This window comes from Elaeis guineensis, chromosome 15, assembly GCF_000442705.2.
Source record: "Elaeis guineensis isolate ETL-2024a chromosome 15, EG11, whole genome shotgun sequence".
NCBI lineage: Eukaryota > Viridiplantae > Streptophyta > Magnoliopsida > Arecales > Arecaceae > Elaeis > Elaeis guineensis.
Genome location: NC_026007.2, coordinates 55,068,101 through 55,091,463, shown reverse-complemented (window position 1 = coordinate 55,091,463; position 23,363 = coordinate 55,068,101). Strand labels below are relative to the sequence as shown.

Here is a 23,363-nt window from a genome sequence, read left to right as displayed (position 1 = left end):
TGCAAAATCGACTTCGAGAAGGCGTTCGACAACATGTCATGGGATTTCTTGTTTGATCTCCTTTTACATAGAGGCTTTGACATCAAATGGTTAAGTTGGATGAAGATCTTATTTTAACTTCCAACTCAGCTCTAGTTATTAACAACTCTGTTGGAAAATGATTTTGAAATTGAAGGGGGCTTAAACAAGGTAACCCCCTCTTTCCATTGCTCTTCATTCAGGTCACGGATGTCCTTACTAATATTCTTAAGGCTACTAAAATAGAAAAGCTACTAAGTAACTATTGTCCAAGCAGTCTAGAGGGATTTTCTCAATGCCTCCAATTTACTGACGACACCCTACTCTTCTCAAGCGCAGAGAAATATGACATCAATGATCTCAAATTGATTCTATATAGTTTTGAATTGATTTCGGGTTTAAGCATCAATTTTTATAAAACTCAGCTGTTTGGGATTAATATCAGAAATGAAACCATTGCTGCTCTGGCCTCCATGCACGATTGTAAAGTCTCCTCTCTTCCCTCCCATTACCTGGGCATACCATTGCACCACTCAATGATTAGCAAAGGTGACTAGACATTTCTCATAGAAAAAATTTCAAAGAAGCTTAGTGGTTGAAAGCAACAAACATTTTCATTGGTGGGTCGTCTCATTTTGATCAATTCAGTTCTTAATGCAATCCTAGTGTTTTGGATGTTGGTGATGAAAATTCTAGCTGCAGTCATTCAGATAATCAATCAGAAATGCAGAAAATTTTTATGGGACAGTCAACTCCCACATAGCAGCATTAAGAATCTTCTTAACTGGAAACAAGTATGTCGACCTGGATGATATGGTGGTCTTGGTGTTAAGGATCTTACCATCCTTAATTAGGCTCTCCTCTTGAAATGGTGGTGGAGATTTTTAAGATTTCCTCAAAAGCCCTGGTGTCAGCTAATTAACCACACCTACTACTCAACAAGATCTGTATTACGGACATCTCGTTGTCTGCTCCAGCTAGCTTCTCCCTTCTGGAGGAACATCATCAAACTGGGGGCCTTATACAAGTAGTGGTTCATTTAGTCTATCGAAAATGGCTACACAATCTTATTTTGGACAAACCATTTGATCGATGATAGCGAGCTAAGTGTCTTATTCTCCAATCTCTTCTTCTTTGCTACTAAATAAAACTGCTCTGTGCATGAATTCTTGTAGCAACCTGAACCCCAAGTTTCATTCAAACATCCTATGAATGCTCTCGCTCATAGAGAACTCCAATACCTCTCTACCCTTATACAGAACTTCTCCCTCTACTCGGATCTGGATAACGGGCAATGGAAGTGGGGTTCAAATGGTGTCCATAGAATCCACTCCTATTACAATTTTTTAATGCATGGTTGTATGATCTCACCTATAGGGAGAAGGTTCTAGGGGCTCCCAATCTCGGAGAAGGCAAAATTATTTTTCTGGTTTACTTATCATGACAAGATCTTGACTAGGGAGAACCTGGCAAAAAAAGGAGTTATTACTTCTGAGAATCGTTTGTTATGTGATGATTTTGGCGAGTCTCTTAACCACCTCATGATGTAATGCTCATTCTCAAGACTATACTGGCAGATCATCTTCTCATCACTCAACATCCCTGACCTGCCACCTTCCTTTTCAGAAGTTTAGAATTCATGGAGACATTCATCCCAAGTCAGAGCCATGTTTTCTGCCATAGAATGCTTATTCATAACATCGGTATGATACCTTTGGAAAGAAAGAAACGCTAGAGTCTTCTGTTTTCACGCTACCATGCCCCCTACAACAGCTAAAAGAGCAATCTCTATCTATCTTAGTTGGCTAACGGTTGCTCCTCATCTAAATATCAGTTATATGCTCTCTCATCTTTCTCAGGCCGTGCTCTGAATGGAGCCCCAATATGTTGTATTTTTTTAAAAATGGTCTGCTCGATAATGCTCACGTAAGTGGTGAAAAGTGATCGTATATTCAGAGGGTGACTGCGTACAAGTTTTTACAGGTTCTATTTTTATAGGTCCCTTATGGGTTTTATAGATTTTTACAGGTTTTGTTACAGATCTATAAGTTTTCTTGTTAAATACACCTTGCATTGCATCATTTCTGTAAAGGTCAAAACCACTGGTGGCGTTCAAGGCTCTAGACGAAATGTGAGCTCTAGTTTTGGTACAAGTCTCTATTTACCTTCCAGCGAATTAAGATGTTTGGATCATTAGTTTAGTTCTATCATTATAATATCTTAATATTATAAATATCTCTCTCAATGGTGGAAGCATCTTACTTCCTCCATATTCCTCAAAAAAAGAAGAGGAGGGGGGTAGAGGCAGTGCGGTCGTGAGTAGGGGGGCTGTCTATGGCGGAGAAGAAAAAAGAGGGTGGGGGGGCACTGTTTGCGACAGAGAAGAAAAAAGAGGGTGGGGGGCACTGTCTGCGGTGGAGAAGAAGAGGGGGGGCACAGAGATGACACGGTCATGTGTGCGGTAGAGAAGAAAAAGGAGGTGCAGTCTGCAATAGAGAAGAAGAAAGGAGAAGAAGAGGAAGGTGGGGGGGGGTTGGAGATAGCGCGGTCGTGGGTTGGGGGGAGGGTGGGGCAGCCTGCGGTGGAGAAGAAAAAGGGAGGGTGGGTCTATGGTGGAGAAGAAGAAAGGGAGGGGGGGTCTGCAGTGAAGACAACGTGGTCGCGGGTGGAGGGGGTGTGGGTCTGCGGTGGAGAAGAAGAAAAGGGGAGGGGGGGCGAGACGGCACGGTCGCTAGAGGAGGGGGGCGGCACAAGGATTTGGGGGGGGTGGGGGCACGAGCACCAGTGAGGGAGGTGTCGGAGAAAGGGAAGGGAAGATTGTAGGGTGGGGTGGCACGAGCACCAGGGGTAGGGGGGAAGATCGCTGGGAGGCAGGCGGTGGGCAGAAGGCGGGGAGGTGGGCGGGTGGTGGCGGGTAGCGGTGAGGAGAAACAAAGAAGAAGGTGGAGGATAAAATATAGAAATAAAATATAAAAAAAAGATAATAATGTAATACCTTAAATACCCTTTATAATAAAAAAATATTAAAAGAGCACTATAGCAAAACCCTTCTAGTATTCATACAATGAAATTTAAGAAAATGAACATCTTAGATTCATCGGTCTTAGATAAATCAAATAACTCTAAAGTAATCTAGCCATCAATAGAGATAAGAGCAAAGCCTGAATCAAAGAGCAATCCAGATTACAAAATATTAAGTAGAGCAATGGGATAACTGACTGTATTATTATCAACATGTGGAATGTAATAGGATGAGAGCAGGTGATGCATGAAATGTCTATATAGGCAATGGTACAAGCATGTGATGCATCAAATGTGATATAAGAAATTGACTAGTTGGAAAGGATTTGCCATGGCTGCCAATTTTAGAAATTTGAATGTCAAATCTCATATGAAGCTCAAAAGAGTGCCCATACAACCTCTTCTATCATGCTTTCTGAGCTAGTTCAAAGCTTCGAATCAGATAGTTTCCCACTATGCTTCTTTCAACGCTTCGGGGATTTGGTTAATGGTAACCTCCTCTTCCTCTTCCAATAGTTTTATGATGGCAATATTGACCTCACTAGAATTAACTATGTCATTCTCTCCTTAATCCTTAAGAAAGAATCTGCTAGGGTATCATATTTTTGGCTTATCAGTCTCATTCATGGCTATATCAAGATAATCACTGACGTTTTGGCTATTTAGTCATAATTTTTTATGAATGATTTTATTGATCATGCTTAGATAGGTTATATTAAAAGAAGATCAATAATGAACCATATTCTTTATGCTAATAAAATTTTGTATCACTTAAGAAAGGTAGATATAGATAGAATTATCTGTAAGATGAATCTTTTGAAAGCTTTTCATAAAATTATTCACAAGTATTTGCTTAAAATTCTTCTATTTTCATGATGGATTAGATGGCCAAAAATCAGCCCTACCTCATGCAAAATTATGATAATTGTTAATGGTGAGATTTGTTAATGCAAAATTATAAAGGGTATTTTCTTAAATATCCTTTATAATAAAAAAATATTAAAAGAGCACTATAGCAAAACCCTTCTAGTATTCATACAATGAAATTTAAGAAAATAAACATCTTAGATTCATCGAACTTAGATAAATCAAATAACTCTAAAGCAATCTAGCCATCAATAGAGATAAGAGCAAAGCCTGAATCAAAGAGCAATCTAGATTACAAAATATTAAGTAGAGCAATGGGATGACTGACTGTATTATTATCAACATGTGGAATGTAATAGGATGAGAGCAGGTGATGCATGAAATGTCTGTATAAGCAATGGTACAAGCATATGATGCATCAAATGTGATATAAGAAATTGACTAGTTGGAAAGAATTTGCCATGGCTGCCAATTTTAGAAATTTGAATGTCAAATCTCATATGAAGCTCAAAAGAGTGCCCATACAACCTCTTCTATCATGCTTTCTGAGCTAGTTCAAAGCCTCGAATCAAATAGTTTCCCACTATGCTTCTTTCAACGCTTCGGGGATTTGGTTAATGGTAACCTCCTCTTCCTCTTCCAATAGTTTTATGATGGCAATATTGACCTCACTAGAATTAACTATGTCATTCTCTCCTTAATCCTTAAGAAAGAATCTACTAGGGTATCATATTTTTGGCTTATCAGTCTCATTCATGGCTATATCAAGATAATCACTAACGTTTTGGCTATTTAGTCATAACTTTTTATGAATGATTTTATTGATCATGCTAAGATAGGTTATATTAAAAGAAGATCAATAATAGACCATATTCTTTATGCTAATAAAATTTTTGTATCACTTCAGAAAGGTAGATATATATAGAATTATCTGTAAGATGAATCTTTTGAAAGCTTTTCATAAAATTATTCACAATAATTTGCTTAAAATTCTTCTATTTTCATGATGGATTAGATGGCCAAAAACCAGCCCTACCTCATGCAAAATTATGATAATTGTTAATGGTGAGATTTGTTAATTGGATTTTGTGTAGATGAGGATTTAGGTAAGGTGACCCTCCACTTCTTTCATTTATCTTTATTGTTGATCCCCTTTGAAAAATACTTAAGAAAGCTGCAACAGCCAGGCCTTTTGAAGGACTTGGAAAACCATGGATCTTTGATGGAACTAGGATCTTGCAATATACAGATGATATATTTGTGTTCGGCCGAGCAAAAAAGGATCACATTACTGTCTGGAGATAATTCTTTTTATCTTTGAATCGTATCTCTACTCTATTTTCTGGAGATAATTTTTTTTAGCTTTGAACCATATCTCTATTCTCCATCAATTACTAAAAGAGTTCAATATGCTAAGTTGGATGAAGACATATAGACAGACGAAGTACAAGAATTGGCTTAATTGCTTTTATTCTCCTCTTCTACTCAATTTAGCATAAGACTTTTCTCATCAACGAAGTATGGGCATGCCACAAAGTTTGTTTTGACAAGTCAATGGAAAGACAAATAAATAGATACGTGGGTATGCCATCAGCATTAATAAAGTTGGAAAGAAGATAATCGAAGAAAAAATATGAGAGTAACATGAGTCCATATATCTTAATCTTTAAGAATTTTCACCACTATCATACTACCATTTAAGAAAGATAGATTGAAACATGAGCTATGGTAGAAAAATTCTTAGTCAATACTACTGTTAAGATACCGAAAAGTAAATGATAAAATAAAGCTAAGATAAAATGGCATTCATTGATATCAATAATCAATGATTTTCTCTTCTCAATATTACAATTTGATATTTATAAGAGGCTTCCTATAATTGGTAAGATAGGTGCAAACACTCAGAATATCACATATGTTCTATTTCATAGAGGTGCCAAGCAAGGGCATAGAGATGCCTACTTGGCTATGTGGTTGGACTATTGCATAATTATTTGTATGTTTGAGGGAAAGACTTAGAAGGACTAGCTTAAGTGTGGCATATTGAGGCACCGCATGGATGTTTGGATTAAGAGAGTACTCTCCCATGATAGCTCAAAGAAGGCTTCCATAACTCAAGCCTTCTCTTCCTTAGAAACCTTGGAGTTCTCCATCTCATCCGATGAGAGCCTTGTGCTACTTGGATCTTGGACTTGGGCTTATCCACATTCTCTCTCTGCACACAACTGCTAGAGGCACCACCAACACTTGTTCTAGCGGATACAAATTCCCCATGACTTGGTTGAATAAGAAAGAATTTAGATCCTACTTATTGTTAGGATAAGCATGCTTTATTGTGGTCACAACTAAATTACTTACCTGCGTAGTAGCAATTCAGGAACTCCAATCAAAATTTTCTTTTTAAGGGGCTTGGTTTTTATCCTTATACCATTCTTCTTCCCGGAGATGTACATGCACCAAAATCCATCTCAACTAGCATATAACTTGTGCAATGCATGGGTATAATTTTTTTTTATCTATTTTCAAATTATTCTTGATGTATAATATAATAGTGTAACAAATTATATTTTAAATATTTTATAGGTTTGTCAAAGCTAGAATTATGTCATTACAACATTATAACAGATGTTGCTTGAAATCATGGAGTAAATTACATATGTGTAGGCTAGAGTATATATTATACTAAATTTTAAATTCACAATTAATTTGAGTTTAGTTAAAGCTAAATTATAAATATATAGTTTGAGATCATATATATATATATATATATATATATATATATATATATATATATATATATATATATATATGATTATTTTGAGTTTAAGCTAAAATTAAATATGATTATATGAATATATAATTGTCATATATAATTATAAAAAATTAAAGATATAGCCATTATATATTATATATTATATTAAATAAATTATAAATATTAGATATATTTATTTCAATTGTTAGATTTTTTAATTATTATAATATTTATATAATACTTAAAAAAATATTATTTTATAATATGTAATTATTTAATATATGATTTTAACCAATACATTCATTTTATTAATGCATGATTTTTATCTTATTAATGATAAATGGAATGCAAGAAATACTTAGATTTTATTATTAATTCTAATATTCACATCGTAACTGGAGTGTTTAGGAATAAAAATTATATGGGGTAGGCATATATGCCATCATATAGGATGGGCCTAATTTTATGCCACACTTTCTTTTTCGTATTTTAAAAAAAAAATCTAAAAATCAAATAAGGATTAAATTTCTCATATTAACACAGTCTGTTAGTTTTATAATTGAAATAATAAAAAAATAAATACATACTTAAGAGAGACTTTTCGGGACCTTCCATATCCTTTTTCTTCCTCATCAAATTTTTCTATTCATTATCTTTCTCATCAAGCCATTTTTCCTACTCATAAGGTCTTCCTTCGAGTCTCTTTCTTCTCTTCCAAACCCCATGCATCATCTCTCATATTCATGAGATTTTTCTTGAGACTCTTTCTTCTCTTCCAAATCCATTTTCTTTTCTAAGATCTTTGCATCTAAAAGCTTATAAAAATTATATATTATTTTATCTAGAAACGTATATTAAGATGTTGAATAAATATTTTACTAGGTGTGTATCAACTAGTCATATATTATATACTAATGGATACTAAGTTTGGTAAATTATGTGTCAATTTATCTGTATATGTCTATTGGACTGTTGTTGGATGTACATAAAAAAAACTTACAATATATATCAGTAAGCTATTTAGTATATATATCATTTGTCTATGTGCCGTGTAGTAATGAATGCTATATTTTGAAAATTATATGTATCACTTTACTTAGAGGTATGTATTAGGATGTTAGATGAATATTTTACTAGGTATGTATCAATTAGTTATATACTATATATTGATGAATGTTAAATTCAATAAACTATATATCAATTTAGTTGTAGATGTGTATTAGGTCATTGCTGGGTGTATATTAAAAATTATTTATAGTATGTATTATCTGAATGTATATTTAGAATGTATTATGTGATCATATAAAATGTATCGTTAGAAAATATATGTTAAAAATAAAAAAAATATTAAACTAATAATTTTGTTAATAAAAAAATTTTAATTTTTAAATTTATTTTTTAATATTAATATTAAAAAAATGCGGCAAACTATAAAACCACCCCATATGATATTTTATAGTGCCCATATGATTTTTCTTCGGTGTTCGGTGCATGGACGCTACCTGTGCAAAAGCACACACGTCAATGGACAAACCACAGCCGTCCAATGAAAAACGGACGAACGTAATTCCAAGGTCCCACACCCAACCAAACCATACCGGCTCTCCAAACACGGGGACCACAGATCCCAGCCTCACGATCTCCAATCAACGGCTCTAGCTTCCCTCTTTCATTGCAAAACCGACGGACCCATTTGCTTCGTTAATTAATAAATTTATGTTTAATGCTCTGTTTGTATCACGAAATGTCACTCCCCTCTCGGGGTCCCTAACCTCTGCTCTCCTTCTCAGATCTCTCTTCCTCCCTCTTTCCCCACCCTTCCTTCTCGAGTCGATAAATATATCCGGTCCCTGGTCGATTCTCCCAGCCCCAATCTTGGATTGCTTGTCTCGAGATCTTTAGTGGAAGCAATGGTTGTTTGCAAATGCCGCAAGGTATTCCCGATCCAATTTTCTTAGCTCTCTTTTCCCCCTAACTCTCGTATTAGATTTGATTTTTATGAAGCCTTTTCTCATTCTGGGATTTTTAATGGGCTGCGGAGTATTGGAAAGAGAGATTTCGTTCATTCAAAGAAACCGTTTACTATGCGGGGTTTTGATGAATTATGGCTGTTCTAGTGTCGCCATCGATGGATTTGTTTTGTTGTAATCGTGATCAATTGGTTCGTCGTTGATTGGAAGCTGGTTGAAGGGATTTGATTCCAATTCTGTTTGCTAATGGTTGACATTAGCTTGTTTGGTAAGAATTGATTCAGTTAGGGTGTAAATTCAGCTAATCTACAATGCGGTAATCGTGTTTGAGAAAAGGATTGGTGCAAAAGTCTGGGTTTTGGGGGGATTTAGATGGGTTGGTTATTTGATTTTGCTCTGATAAAAGGGAAACCATGGATCTGTGCAGTAACGTCTAGTGTTATTGAGTAGACTTTAGCATTACATGGTCCTTAATCTCAAGCATGGTATGCTTAGCTGTACTAAACGTTTTTCATTGTTTCGTTTGATATCTGATCCTTTTTTTTACTTGTGGTTTTTTGGATCATTACTAGTGGAGGTTTTTGGTTTCAGGCGACCAGGCTTTATTGCTTTGTTCATAAGGTGCCTGTTTGTGGGGAATGCATCTGTTTTCCAGAACACCAAATCTGTGTGGTAACCATCTGGACTTCTGTCATAATATGCATGTAGACACTTTTCTTTTTAAATTCTAGTTATGATGATTGCATGGAAAAAATGGCACATCTGGAATTATGATTCATGAAAAAAAATCATCACATCCTGGATAATATTCAGCTAAGAATGAAAAATTGCCATTCTATATAACATAATTATATTTATGAAAGTAATCAAGCATAGAGCTTGGTCAGTTTACTCAATTCAGTTGATTTACAAAGATTTTGTGGAGGCAACATCACGAACAGGATGTTTAACATCTGAAATGTTGCATCATGCAAGTGTATTTTGCATGTCCCCATTATTCTGTATATTGGTCAGTGCAGAATTTTTGCAATGTATGTATCATATGCTATCTTTGTCAGGTATAGCTGATGTCATTTTTCTATTATTTTATAAATCAGAATGAGACGCATGCAATTTGATATTGTTTCTTCTCTTCTAGTACTATTAGATGAATACCTTTATGATGGCTTTAATAATGTTAGAGAAGAGGAGGCAAGTACAAGATACAAAGCAAATGAAAAGATGATGACATAACAGATATAGCAATAATATATTGCTATCCATAGTAGCTTCTAATTGTTAAACACCACTACTGCTAGGTAAAGTTCCAACTTTTTCGTTTTGGGTTTTATCCACTCTACCGTCTAACCAAAACTTTGGTGGGAAGTGAATTTGGATGCTTTTTTCCTTCGTGTTTCTGTGTCTCTATGACAACATGCATTGGATGTGCCAAACTCTAGTCTGCACTAATATAAATTATGGATGCTTGCATCAAATTCAGAATAAGATCTAGTTATTATCTTCACCTTTACGAGGCATCATGATGTCATTTTGAAGCGTGCTTTTAGTCATACTTTCCTCCCATTACTGCCACCTGAGGTTACTGAGAGTACACTCCTTATTCTTAATCTATAGATACTTGAAGAAAACACTATATTATGGTCTAATTCAAATACTTTGTCATAGCTAATACTAAAGCATGGACTATTGGTCTCATTTTCTTTTCTCTTGGTGGTAGTGTTAGGGGTGGGGCAATAGCTACTGATAATTGAGAAAGATGTTTCTATTTGAATATCATAGGTATAAAATACAACTTTAGATATTTCAACCAACTAGAAGAGCCTTATTAGAAAAGAGTCCAACATTTTGACATGGAGTGAATTGACATAATGCTTGTTCTTTTTGTTACATTTACAGAATATATGTACAAAATGCACATTTGACAAACATTATGCTTATGTATTGAAGCATACTCTTCAAAATTCATGATTGTGGTTTTTAAACAGCTTTAGACTTATGCATGTGGGAACCCTTCTTGGTATTAGAAGAAAAAAGTTTTGGCTTTTTGGATAAAAATAAGGCATCTTAGATGCCTGAAAGGCATGAAGTGCTAAGCAGCATTTTTAACTTATTATGGGGTTTGGAAGTGGGCATAGCAGTACTTCAAAGTCTTTCAAAATCATTAAGCTCTGCACAGCACAGAACATGCATAGGCAACTGCCCAACTGCCCACACATTGTCATTCTTGAAACTTCTTTCTTCTAGCAACCAAAGGAAAGCTTTTCTTCAAATTGTGAGTTATCTTGTGACCTGTGTTTTCTGCTCTCTATTTGGTAGATTTGTTTCTGATATGGAATCATGTTCTTATAAACCTACCCTGCATATGCTTTATGGAGGGTTCACAAGAGATGCTATAGAAGAAAAAGGAAATTCGTGTTTCAATCCCATAGTTTGCTACATCAATAGTGAACAGAAGACTCATTACAACAACCCGGTCTCATTTCCCTCGTGCTTTTTAACTATTTTCTAGATGGGCATATTCTTTATGAATTTGATAGATGAAAAACTTATGTTCATATTTGAATTCTCACATTAGAACAGTGCTAAAAGAAAGAAAAGAATAGATGATAAAGAAAATGAAATGAGAAAAAGGAAAAAAAAAGGCCTCATCCAAGCTGTTGGAGAAACTATTTACTATTATTTCTCCTCTTCTTCCTCAATCTCTTGTTTCTCCTTTTCTTCTGTTCCACCTGGGCTTTTCAATTATCTGAACCGAGGTTAGCAACAAAAACCTTCTTGAGAATATGGACTTGGGATTCATGGAGTTAGATGATAGAAAAATAAGGGCTCAAGTTCAATGTTTCTCACTAAACACCTATAAATGTGTTCAGTTGGTCATAATCATGCATCTGGTTATGGATGGTGATTATTTACTCTCTTTTTTTTAAAAAAAAAATTGATCTATTAAGAAGCAGCTAACCTACAGGCAATGATGAAGCCCATGATTATAGGGAGCCGTTTTATCACCTAACCTCATGGGGTGGAGGAAAAAAAAACTGGGAGAATGCAAAAAGATTTGCCAAACCGTGGTTGGTATATGTTGAAGCATTTTGGGTTTGGGAAAAATCTAGAAGAGCTTGTGAATATAAGATATTTAATCCCACTGACACCACCTGCACACTAGCAGCCAACTCAAAAAATTCGAGTGGGATGCATATCTGAATTAGATACATGTTGGACACTTGGATTCTTATTAAGTTCTTTGGTCGCAGCTTCTAAAGATTGGTGGAATGTTAGACTGTTCCAACTATGATTTTGACCCTCCATTTCCATTGTGAGGAGCGAGTAGTTGTTCTTTTTAAAGGGATATAGAAATTGAAATAACTTTACTAAATGATTTTTCCTTAAATCTTTGAGTTAATTGAGCAATTTGGGTGAGAAACATTTATATGAAAGGAGCTTAATATACATTTTCTTTTTTTGCATATAAACAGTTATATGTTTAAATGTCTATAGTTTAGTTAAATTACATATTATCCTACATATCCCTGTATCTCTTTTTTTCCCCTCTTGCCAGGTCTAACACTTGGATATGCATCTGAATTATATTCTCATGTCTATGTCCATGCAACACTGACTGATACCGCCATTCCAAAATTTGTTGTACTAGTTACCATCAACATTTTGCACTGGCCCCATCTTCAAGTGGGAAGATTAGTTGTGCTACAAAGATGTTGATCCAAAATTCCTTGTTCTTAACTACCATTGCCATTGAAAATCATTTCTTGCTCAAACTTGCCAGTGCCTAAAATGCACCAGTAAGCTTCATTCTTTGGAGATAAATTATCTCCTAAGCATCTTTTATTGATTATCATAATCATGTGAATATCTTGATAACGGCATCCAAGCATGACAAGTTTATATTCCCCTTCCCCTTTATTTTGTAACAGTAATTTTTTGCTTGCATCTTTTCTCAGGATGTTGTTCATTCTCTTTATTATTTGTATTGACACATCTTTATGCACATGTAACATGTATACATGAGACTTGGGTATGTGTATAAACATATCTGCAGTTACATATACATGAAACTATTGTGATAGCTTTATTGCATTGCAATAGCATAAAAAATTTCTTCTTAATGTTCTACGACAGGACCTGATCACATTTATTTTTCTCGATCTTTTAGGTTAAAAAATACTCTGATTGGGTAATTGATGGAGAGTATGATTGGCCTCCTAAATGCACTTTGTGTAATGCTGCACTCGAAGCTGGAAGTGATCAGACTACTCGATTGGGTTGTTTGCGTATGTGATACTTTGCCTGTACATTTATAATTTTAGTTTTCAAGAAAGTTGTATTACTAGAAAATATCATGAACCTAAAGAGCTTTCTCTTTTGCTCATTTCAGATCTTATGCACACAAATTGTTTGGTGTCACATATCCAAAGCAATCCAGCACAAACTACACCAGCAGGATACATCTGTCCTGCATGTTCTTCACCTGTAAGATGCTGTGGGAGAATCTTTGCATAAATTTTTCTTGTTTGTACTACCTTTTTCTTTTCTCTTGGCAATTAGTAGTTTGATAGTATTTTCTTACAACTTGAATGAGCAAAGTAAAATAGAAGAAATGCATTTTGTTCTGCAATCAACCCAATTTTAGCTTTTGCTTTATCTTTTTTTCTTTTTTTTTTTTTTTGGTTTGAGCCGGGGGGGGGGGGGGGGGCGTGTTGCGGTGGTGGTGGGAGGTAACAAGTTGGCTTATGTACAAAACTCATGTCCGCTGGTATCATGTTTTATCTTTATATCATTTAGAATATTTGTTCTGAATTGGTATCCAAATGCCTGACAACCTTAAACGGGGGGGGGGGGGGGGTGCGTGTGTTGCGGTGGTGGTGGGAGGTAACAAGTTGGCTTATGTACAAAACTCATGTCCGCTGGTATCATGTTTTATCTTTATATCATTTAGAATATTTGTTCTGAATTGGTATCCAAATGCCTGACAACCTTAAACCAAGGTTGAGATGTCCATTTTTCAGGTCAGCTATGTCTTACCTCTACAGACCAAAACCTCAAATATACATTAGGTAAAATATAAGGAAAAGGGCGGTAAATGCTCTATCATAAAATATTAAAAATTAGAAAATGGGCTATAAGAAAACTTTATAGGTTTACAAGTATTTCATCCTAAGGTTCAATTTACTACTAAAATTATTGTTTGTTTTAGTTGATTCATAAATTTAATGAGGAAGACAATTTTTAAATCCAAAATAAATTATGAGATAGAAAACTTGGTAGCAAAACTGTAAACATGCTCTAGGTAATGAATACAGTAGACGTCAAGTATATATTATCTTTTAATAATAGTATTATGCACAGCTATCAATATGGTATAATTTGTTGACACATTTAATTGTCACTTTCCCAATGTTTATTGAAATGTTAGTATAAGATTAGCTACTGCCAAAGGCTTTTGCATCACCATGTTTGCTTCCCTCGGTGCTTCCTATTTGCTGGCTGCTTCCCTGCTATTAATTGGGAAATTATATACTCCATCTAATAGTGCCTTATCATGAAGACCAAGAGCATCATTATCGTTGTCATCATTGTCGTGTCCTTGTTTCTAATTTGTTTATGGTGAGGTTTTATGTTTCAATTGAAACCTATCTCGTCAGCTGAAACTGATTTGGTTGCAGCTGAACTGAAATTGACCCCCAATATCTGGTTTTGGTTAGTTTTGGCAGTTTTGGCCTAACTGACCATATTCAGTCAGTTTTGGCCAAAAATGATCGAAACCAAAAGTATATGCTTTTCTTTAAGTTTCCTGTTGGTGTTCATGTCATATTGGAGCCATTAACTTGTTACTTGAATATGTATGTTTTGTATTTAGAACTTTCAATGTCTTTTTTCTTGAATAAAATTAAGGTATAGATAATAAATATGACTGTTTCGGGCTGAGATCTCTGTTATAAAAAAAGCCCTTATTATCGTCACTTAAAAGACTAATGTAAACAACTAATACAGTTCACCTCATAGGAGTAACATCCTTTTTTTAATATAAAAAAAGTTATAACTATAGGCATTTTGTTATATAGCCACTTAACTGTGAAATAATGAGTAAGACTGCCTAAATTCAATATATGTGTTAGTTACACTGAAAAATGAAGAGTAGTAGGCACTAAAATGCTTCACAATTGCCAATAGAATGAATTTTTGACCAGTTCATGTTCAAGAAGGAAATTATATACATTACATATCCATAGTACAAAATACTAGTATGCTAAATAAATTTCACTTATATGTAATATTAACTTAATCCTCAAATTGTTAAAATTACACATATAAATAATATATGTAACAAAAAAAGTATTCTAAAATGTTATTCAATAACTTTTCCAAGTTTGTTTACTTTTTCTTCTTTTTTTTTTTTGTGTGATTTTTCTTTATTTTTTTGCTAAATCTCTAAAACTTGGAGTGAAACTTGTGATACCACCAGAATTGCCGAAATTAAAACTCCACAAGCCTGATTGAAACTGAAACCGAAACCAAGTTTTCAAACCTTGGTCCATGGTTGTCATCAAGACTCTGCCTACTTGCAATCCATCTCCAATCTTGGGATCAAATGTCAATATTCTACCATGGCTATCACACCATTATCAGCATCGTCCTTACATAGTGATTCATTGGATTTTACTTATGTAATCCAAGTTTTGACTATTCCTTGACCCGATACTTAAACACTGATCTTCATGTTCTTAGCTTCACTAGACCTACACCTAGTGGTTTATTTGTTAATCATCGATATTGTTCAAGTATTCATTATCTTATCCATTTAAAAGTAGGTGCTTCTTCATTGCTAGTCCGGTCATCGACAGGGATATGTTTTCCAATATGTAAATTGGCTGACAGGTTTCTCGATAATACACTGCAGCATACAACAGGTTCACAGCTAATGTCATTTGGACAATGTGATGCTTTGATTTTAAAAAAAAAATTTAAACATACATAGCCAGCTAAAAATGCTCCCTTATTTGTTCTGGTCCTGATGTGAGGGTCTATGCTCGATAATAGTTAAAGCGTACACTGCTTGGAATTGAGTTTCTATAGGAATTCTTCTCCAGTTTTCATTATTGATAAGCATAACTATCACAATACTAGATACCTATTCTAACAAAGCATCGGCCTAGGCTTAGGCAGTGCAGGGAGGGTCCTGTTTAGATTTTTATTTTGGCCCTGGTTAGGGTATTAGGTGTTTTAGGCTGGTGGATTCTAACTACTCCTTTCTTATTGGTCCTCAAATGCCTTAGTTACAGCTTACAAATTTCACTAAAATTTGATTTTACTTTTCTAATTTTTCATTAAGTATTTGTCATTTGACTTTTGGTAGAGTTGCTTATTGTTCTTGGTCACTAGGATTATTGATCATTTCTCTTATCAATTGATGCTACTGGAATATTTGAGTATTAGAGGCCGACATGTCACATTACGCTTAACTAGATCCTTAAATAAATGTAAAAAATGTTTCCCTATTTACCTAGTTTTGGTTAAATATATTTTGATAGTTTCCTAAAGTTTTTTTTACATTTGCCTTTTTAATAAGACACTCCTAAGAATCCACTTATGAGGCCACCTTTCCTCTAAGCACTATGCGGATTCCTTGGCTGCCCACATACTGCAACCACCTTTTAAAACACTATTAAATTGAGCTAGTCCTCATTTTTGCTAACATTTTGTTGAAGGTACTGTTCCTATCACCAAACAATTTTCCATCAACTCTTTATCTATGGCATCCTATTTTTCCTTCCACTTCATCTGCCCTCATCTGTGAACATGATACTAGGTCTTTTATCTGATTTAGGATGAATACTGGGACTTGAATTCAGTTACCTTTTTCTCTCATCTATGGCTAGGGACCACCCTATATCCTTGTCACAATTATTTGTATTAATGGTCACAAGTTGGATTGTCATTAATACATGTGCAATTTGCCTTCCATGTTATGCCTTACTCTGATGATGGACCACATGACCTACAAATGATATTTCTTAGAAAAATAGCAAAAAAAAAACTTATGTAATCAGTAAAAAGCAAAACTTAGGTACCCTGTTTTTTGAGAGAGCAAATATGAACAGGTAATCAGGTATCCTTTGAGCCAAAATACTAGCTCCACAAATACATATCATGACCAGCTTGATAGATTATATTCTTATCCATAAAAAAATTAAGGACATGTTTTATGGATTGGCTGAAGTTGATTGATGAGAATGCTTGATGTATTTTCCTTTATTATATATATATTAATGGAAATGTTTATAGTATTTGTTGGGTATAAAATATCCACAGCCGAAGTCCTCAGCGGGATCGACTACATGACAACTCCGCCCGGACTCCTACGGGAGCCGGGCTCCGTCACCGACAATTTCAACAGCGAGCAAACTCCGCCCGGACTCCTACGGGAGCCGGGCTTCGTCCTCAACTCCAACAGCTGCAAGCAGCCTTCGTCCGGACTCCTACGGGAGCCGGACTCCGCCGACAACGTCAACCGCAAGCAGACTCCGCCCGGACTCCTATGGAAGCCGGGCTCCATCCTCAACTCCAACGGCTGCAAGCAGCCTTCGTCCGGACTCCTACGGGAGCCGGACTCCGCCGACAACGTCAACCGCAAGCAGACTCCGCCCGGACTCCTACGGGAGCCAGGCTCCATCCTCAACTCCAATCGCTGGTAAGCCTCCGTCCGGACTCCTACGGGAGCCGGACCTCTCCTTTGACTTTAATTGCAGGGAAACTCCGTCCGGACTCCTACGGGAGCCGGACTTCGTCCTCAACTCCAACAGCTGCAAGCAGCCTTCGTCCGGACTCCTACGGGAGCCGGACTCCGCCGACAACGTCAACCGCAAGCGGACTCCGTCCGGACTCCTACGGGAGCCGGGCTTCGTCCTCAACTCCAATAGCTGCAAGCAGCCTTCGTCCGGACTCCTACGGGAGCCGGACTCCGCCGACAACGTCAACCGCAAGCGGACTCCGTCCGGACTCCTACGGGAGCCGGACTCCGTCCTCAACTCCGACGTCTACAGACAGATCGTGTCCGGACTCCGTCCGGACTCCTACGGGAGCCGGGCTCCATCCTCAACTCCAACGGCTGCAAGCAGCCTTCGTCCGGACTCCTACGGGAGCCGGACTCCGCCGACAACGTCAACCGCAAGCGGACTCCGCCCGGACTCCTACGGGAGCCGGGCTCCATCCTCAACTCCAATCGCTGGTAAGCCCCCGTCCGGACTCCTACGGGAGCCGGACCTCTCCTTTGACTTTAATTGCAGGGAAACTCCGCCCGGACTCCTACGGGAGCCGGGCTTCGTCCTCAACTCCAACAGCTGCAAGCAGCCTTCGTCCGGACTCCTAAGGGAGCCGGACTCCGCCGACAACGTCAACCGCAAGCGGACTCCGTCCGGACTCCTACGGGAGCCGGACTCCGTCCTCAACTCCGACGTCTACAGACAGATCGTGTCCGGACTCCGTCCGGACTCCTACGGGGGCCGGACTCCGCCAACAACTACAACCTCAAGTGGACTCCGCCCGGACTCCTACGGGAGCCGGGCTCTGTCCACAACGTCAGCTGCTGGTAAGCCATGCCCGGACTCCTACGGGAGCCGGACTCTGTATCTGATTTTGATTGCAGGGGATTCACCCGGACTCCCACGGGAGCCGGGCGCCACCCACGACCCCAATCGCAAGGAGGACTACGCCCAGACCCCTACGGGGGCCGGACTCCGACCGCTGCCGAGCTTCAGCCAGCAGATCTGCACTCCCAGGCCACAATCACGGCCACGATCTTGCTCCACTTTCTGCGGCGGACTCCGCGCAGCTCCATCACTCCCTGACAGGCCGCAGTAACGGTCGCAACACTGCTCCACTCCCTGCGACGGATCCCACGCCCACGCGGCTCCATTACTACCTGACAGGCCACGATAAACGGCCGTGATCCTGCTCCACCTCCTGCAACGGATATCGCACGATTCTCCCATCCGCTGGCAAGATGCGACAGCATCCGCGCCCCACTTCCCGCGGCAGATTCCACGTGGCACGCCCCAGTGATGGCCACGGGTCTACTCCACTACTCTTCGCAGTAGATTCCTCCTGACTATGAGCGGCCCACTACCAGGCGGTTACAAACGTCGCCATCAATCCGTTACCTCCTCCGCCTATAAAAAGGGGGATCCAGATACGTTATTCTATAAGCTCATTTCTTATCTCAAAACTCTGCTAAATTCTCCGTTCGAGCACTCCATTCTTGTTGAGGCAGAGAACTGACTTGAGCGTCGGAGGGTCTTGCCGGAGCAACCCCACCTCCGATTTAGACTTCCTTTGCAGGTCCCGGCGGCGACCGCGGCTTCTCCAACTCCAGCTTCTCCGGCGCAAGCAGATTTTTGCACCAACAGGATTGGCGCTAGAGGAAGGGGCCTGTGTCTTCGCAGTACCCTTGTTCTTAAAGGAGTGTTCAACGGAGCCGCCTCCGATCGTCTCTCCGACACCCACTCCTAATTTTTCCCCGCGAGATCCACGCTCGATGCCTCCACGCAAGGCGTCCACACGACGGTCAATGGCCTCCGCGGCCAGATCTCAGGCTCCGGCCTCCCCTCCTGTTTCTCAGCCTCCTCCTCCAGCGGCGGCGGTCGGCGCGGAGCAATTTGACTTGCTGGCACAGCAGGTCAGAGGCCTCATCGAAGCTGTGCAAGCAATGCAGCAGCAGCAACTGCAGGCATCGGCGCATCCGGAAAGGGCATCTCCGGAATGTCAGAACCCGACGGCTGGGCGGGCCACCTGGGCCAGCCGCCCCGTCCTTCCCGGAAAAACAAATCCGAGGGTAGAGAGCCCTCAATCGGACCACGACTCCACCCCTGGAAGATCCCTGCCCCCGCTCTGCTAGAGGATCCTCGAGACTCGAAGTCGAGAGGATTTCCTGGACCGGAGGCTCCAGGAGATGAACCGACGGATTGAAGAACTCCGCCACGCGCCCCCCGCTTATGGTGAGGATATTTGTACTGACCCTCCCTTCTCTCAAATGATCATGCAGGAACCGATCCCGCCAAACTTCAAGCTTCCCCAGTTCGAAAGCTACGACGGGACTTCGGACCCGGTTGATCATCTGGAGGCCTTCCGGACGATGATGCTGCTTCACGGCGCTCCTGACGCCATCTTATGCCGGGCTTTCCCGTCTACTTTGAAGGGAGCAGCGAGGAACTGGTACTCGGCCTTGAAGCCGGGTACCATCTTTTCCTTCGATCAAATGAGCCACCAATTTGTGGCCCATTTTGTCAGCAGCCGGCGCCCCCGGAAGGGTTCGGAGTCCCTCATCAACATCAAGCAGAGGGAAGGGGAGTCCATACGGGCCTACGTCAACCGCTTTAACATCGCGGCGTTGGAGGTTCGGAACTTGGACCAATCAGTTGCCATGGCCACCCTGAAAGGTGGCCTTCAGAAGAATGATCTTTTGTTCTCCCTGGAGAAGAAGTACCCCAGGGATTTTGCCGATTTACTGGCTCGGGCTGAAGGATACGTCCGAGCGGAAGAAGCCTTCAAAATGAAGGACGAAGAGACAGCAAGGGAGCGGCAAGCGGGAGATTCGAGTAAGCCCGCAGTTGAGAAAAGGCCAAAGGAAGCCCGGCCGCATTCTCGATCCCCTCCTGGACATAAGCGCACCCATACTCCACCCCGGGCACGCAGACAGAGAAGCCCGGACCGCGGGGTTCGGCGGGGTTCCCCACTAGGGAGATTCCGCAACTACGCCCCCCTCAACGCCTCGAAGGCCCAGGTATTAATGGAGGTCAGGGAGCAGCTCCCTAGGCCGGAGAGGATGCGCACACACCCCAGGAAGCGCAATCCCAACAAGTTCTGCCTCTACCACCGCGACCACGGCCACGACACAGAGGAATGCATCCAGCTCCAGGACGAGATCGAGGAGCTCATTCGGTGAGGTCGACTCGACAGATTCATCCGCCGCAGGCCTGAGGGTAGAGGAGACCGGCCAAGAGCCCTTCCACAGCCTGAACCGCAGAGAAGGGAGGAGCAACCCGGGGACTGGCCTCCCATCGGGACCATCGACTCCATCACCGGAGGGCCTCAAGGAGGAGCGGAAAAACTGTAAATGTATCACTTACGATTTCACCTTGAATCTAATTTCCTTTCTACTTAACGTGCTCTTCCCACCTGGCGTGGATTTATTATGACTGGATATGATCCCTCCAAAAACAAAGCCATGTCAGGAACAGGAGGAGAACCTCGTCCTGACATGAGTAAAGTTAAAGGCCCGGTTCTTTTAGACCGGATGGGGGGAGAGGCCTTACAACGCCCTAATGTGCCCCCACAGCCATGTCAGGAACAGGAGGAGAACCTCGTCCTGACATGAGCAAAGTCGAAGGCCCGGTTCCTTTTAGACCGGATGGGGGGAGAGGCCTTACAACGTCCATATGTGCCCCCACAGCCCTGTTAGGGACAGGAGGAGAACCTCGCCCTAACTTGAGCAAAGTCAAAGGTCCGGTTCTTTTAGACCGGATGGGGGGAGAGGCCTTACAACGCCCTAATGTGCCCCCACAGCCATGTCAGAAACAGGAGGAGAACCTCGTCCCGACATGAGCAAAGTCGAAGGTCCGGTTCTTTTAGACCGGATGGGTGGAGAGGCCTTACAGCGCCCTAACGCGCCCCCACAGCCAGGCTGGTAACGAGAGGAGAACCTCACACCGGCTCGAGCAAAATGGAAGGCCCGGACTCCTACGGGAGCCGGGTTCCGTTCACGACGCAAAGGAAGACTTCACCCGGACTCCTACGGGAGCCGGGTTCCGCCTACAAGGAAGACTTCACCCAGACTCCTACGGGAGCCGGGTTCCGCCTACAAGGAAGACTTCACCCGGATTCCTACGGGAGCCGGGTTCCGCCTACAAGGAAGACTTCAGCCGGACTCCTACGAGAGCCGGGCTCCATCCACGACTTCTGCAGCAAGGGTTAATGGTGGCGAAACCTGACCAGCTAACAAGATCAGATGAAAGGAAAAAGCCCCCTTCCAACGACGTCTACATCAGGCAAGTCAAATGGCAAGAAAGGTTCGGCAGACAGCGATATTAGTGCAGCGCGCGGACGAGGTAACGCAAAACGCTCTTTTTATTCCATTTCCGATATACACACTACAAAGTCAGGAAGGCCGAGGAAAGAAGGGCAAAACGACAAAAAGGAAGTAACTACACGATAAGACAGAAAGACAAAAAGGACTCTAAGGAGGTCCTGCTCCCTCCGACCTAGAGTTATCTATTCCGTCCCTCAACCAGGACTGCCTCAGATTCTCTATTTCTCCTTCTAGCTCTTCCCTCTTCCGCAGCGCGTCCTGGAGCGCCCGACGAAGTTGCTGGCTCTCAGCCTCCGCCTCTCGACGTCTCTTCCTCAAAACTTCGGACTCCGCCTCCGCGTCCGCGACGGCCCGCCGCTCAAGTGCCAGTTGGATCTTCACTTGTTGCAGCTCGGCTGTCTTCTCCCCGAGGGAGACAGAAATCCCCTCAACAGTGCCTCTTAGGGCTTGGAGCTCTTCAGAATCTTGGGCGGAAGTAAGCTGCGCCCTGTTAGCCAGCTGCCTCTGGAGACGAACGACTTCGTCGGCCGCCGTCCGGAATCTCCCTTTATACTCTTCCACCTGCCTGCGCCAGCTAGCCCGCTGTACGTCGCGGCTCATCTCGACGTCTTGAAGCTGCTTCTGAAGGTCGGAGACCTTCTGCGACCATTTATGTTCATCATCGACCCGGGCCAAGAGCCGGGATGAATTTCCTTCCAGCTGGCCGATCTTCCTCTTCGCAGCTGACAGTTCCACCTTAAGGGCGCTGATCCTGGCTTCTTGAGCCCAAATTCGATCGCTGGTGCTTTTCTTGCATTCCTCGAGTTCCTTTGCGAAGTTCGCCTTCCTCCGGCTGTAATCCATGATCGCCTTCACGTGGAGACTCCGAAAGTGGGCGGCCTCAGCGGCGGCTTCAGAATGGCCTTCTCTCGATTTGCGGAGCTCGCCTTCCGTCTTCTTCAACTTCTTCGTCAGGTGAAGGACCTCCTTTTTCAACCGCTGGATCGTCGATTTCAGCGGGACCCCCAGGGGCAAGGGGAGTGCTTCTGCAGGACACTGCCATCGGAAGGTAAAAGCGTCAAAGAATGACTCATTGCAAGAAGAAAAGCAGAAAGAAGGAGAAGGGGGAAGGAGAAGCCGTCCACAACAAGAAATTCGACTTTATTGAATGATTTTTGAAGAAGACAAACGGAAAAGAAAAATTGCGACGAAGTAAAAGTACAAAGATCCGAGGTCTCAGACCTCAGGGGCGGGGGGTGGAGAACTCGGCGCGGGGGTTGCGACAGCAGTGGCGGCCGACGAGGGATCGGCCTCGTCTTCAGACTCCTCAAGGAAGCTGAGGTCGAGCTCGGGGAATTTGCTGGCCACCTTCTCTTGGCAGAGATCGAACCCCTTGATGAACGCTTCCTGGCCGAATTGGACGTTCAGGTCCCTCATCTCCGCGGAGGCCTTGAATTCCTCCACCGCAAGGGCTCTGGCCTCCGAGACCAGGACCGGAGTTTGCTCGACCAAGTGGGCGACCTCGGCCTCAGCCTTCCTCACCGATTCCTCCAAGATCTGCCTCTCCTCCTCCCGGGCCTGCTTCTCCCTTTCCAGGGCCTCCTGGAGGGCGGCGACTTCGGCCGTCTTTGCTTGGAGGCGAGCAACCTCGGCCTGGCAG

At 41.3% G+C, this 23,363-nt stretch overlaps 1 protein-coding gene across 1 annotated transcript in view; it reads left to right on the top strand.

The window, feature by feature from the left end:
• The first annotated feature begins 8,382 nt into the window (after positions 1-8,382).
• LOC105057920 (uncharacterized) overlaps positions 8,383-23,363 on the top strand; it is a 28,865-nt gene continuing 13,884 nt past the window's right edge. The window contains exons 1-4 of the mRNA XM_010940642.3: positions 8,383-8,592; positions 9,220-9,300; positions 12,797-12,914; positions 13,019-13,113. Coding sequence (XP_010938944.1) covers positions 8,569-8,592; positions 9,220-9,300; positions 12,797-12,914; positions 13,019-13,113 — 318 coding nt within the window. The 5' untranslated portion in view covers positions 8,383-8,568. The remainder of the gene's footprint in view (positions 8,593-9,219; positions 9,301-12,796; positions 12,915-13,018; positions 13,114-23,363) is intronic.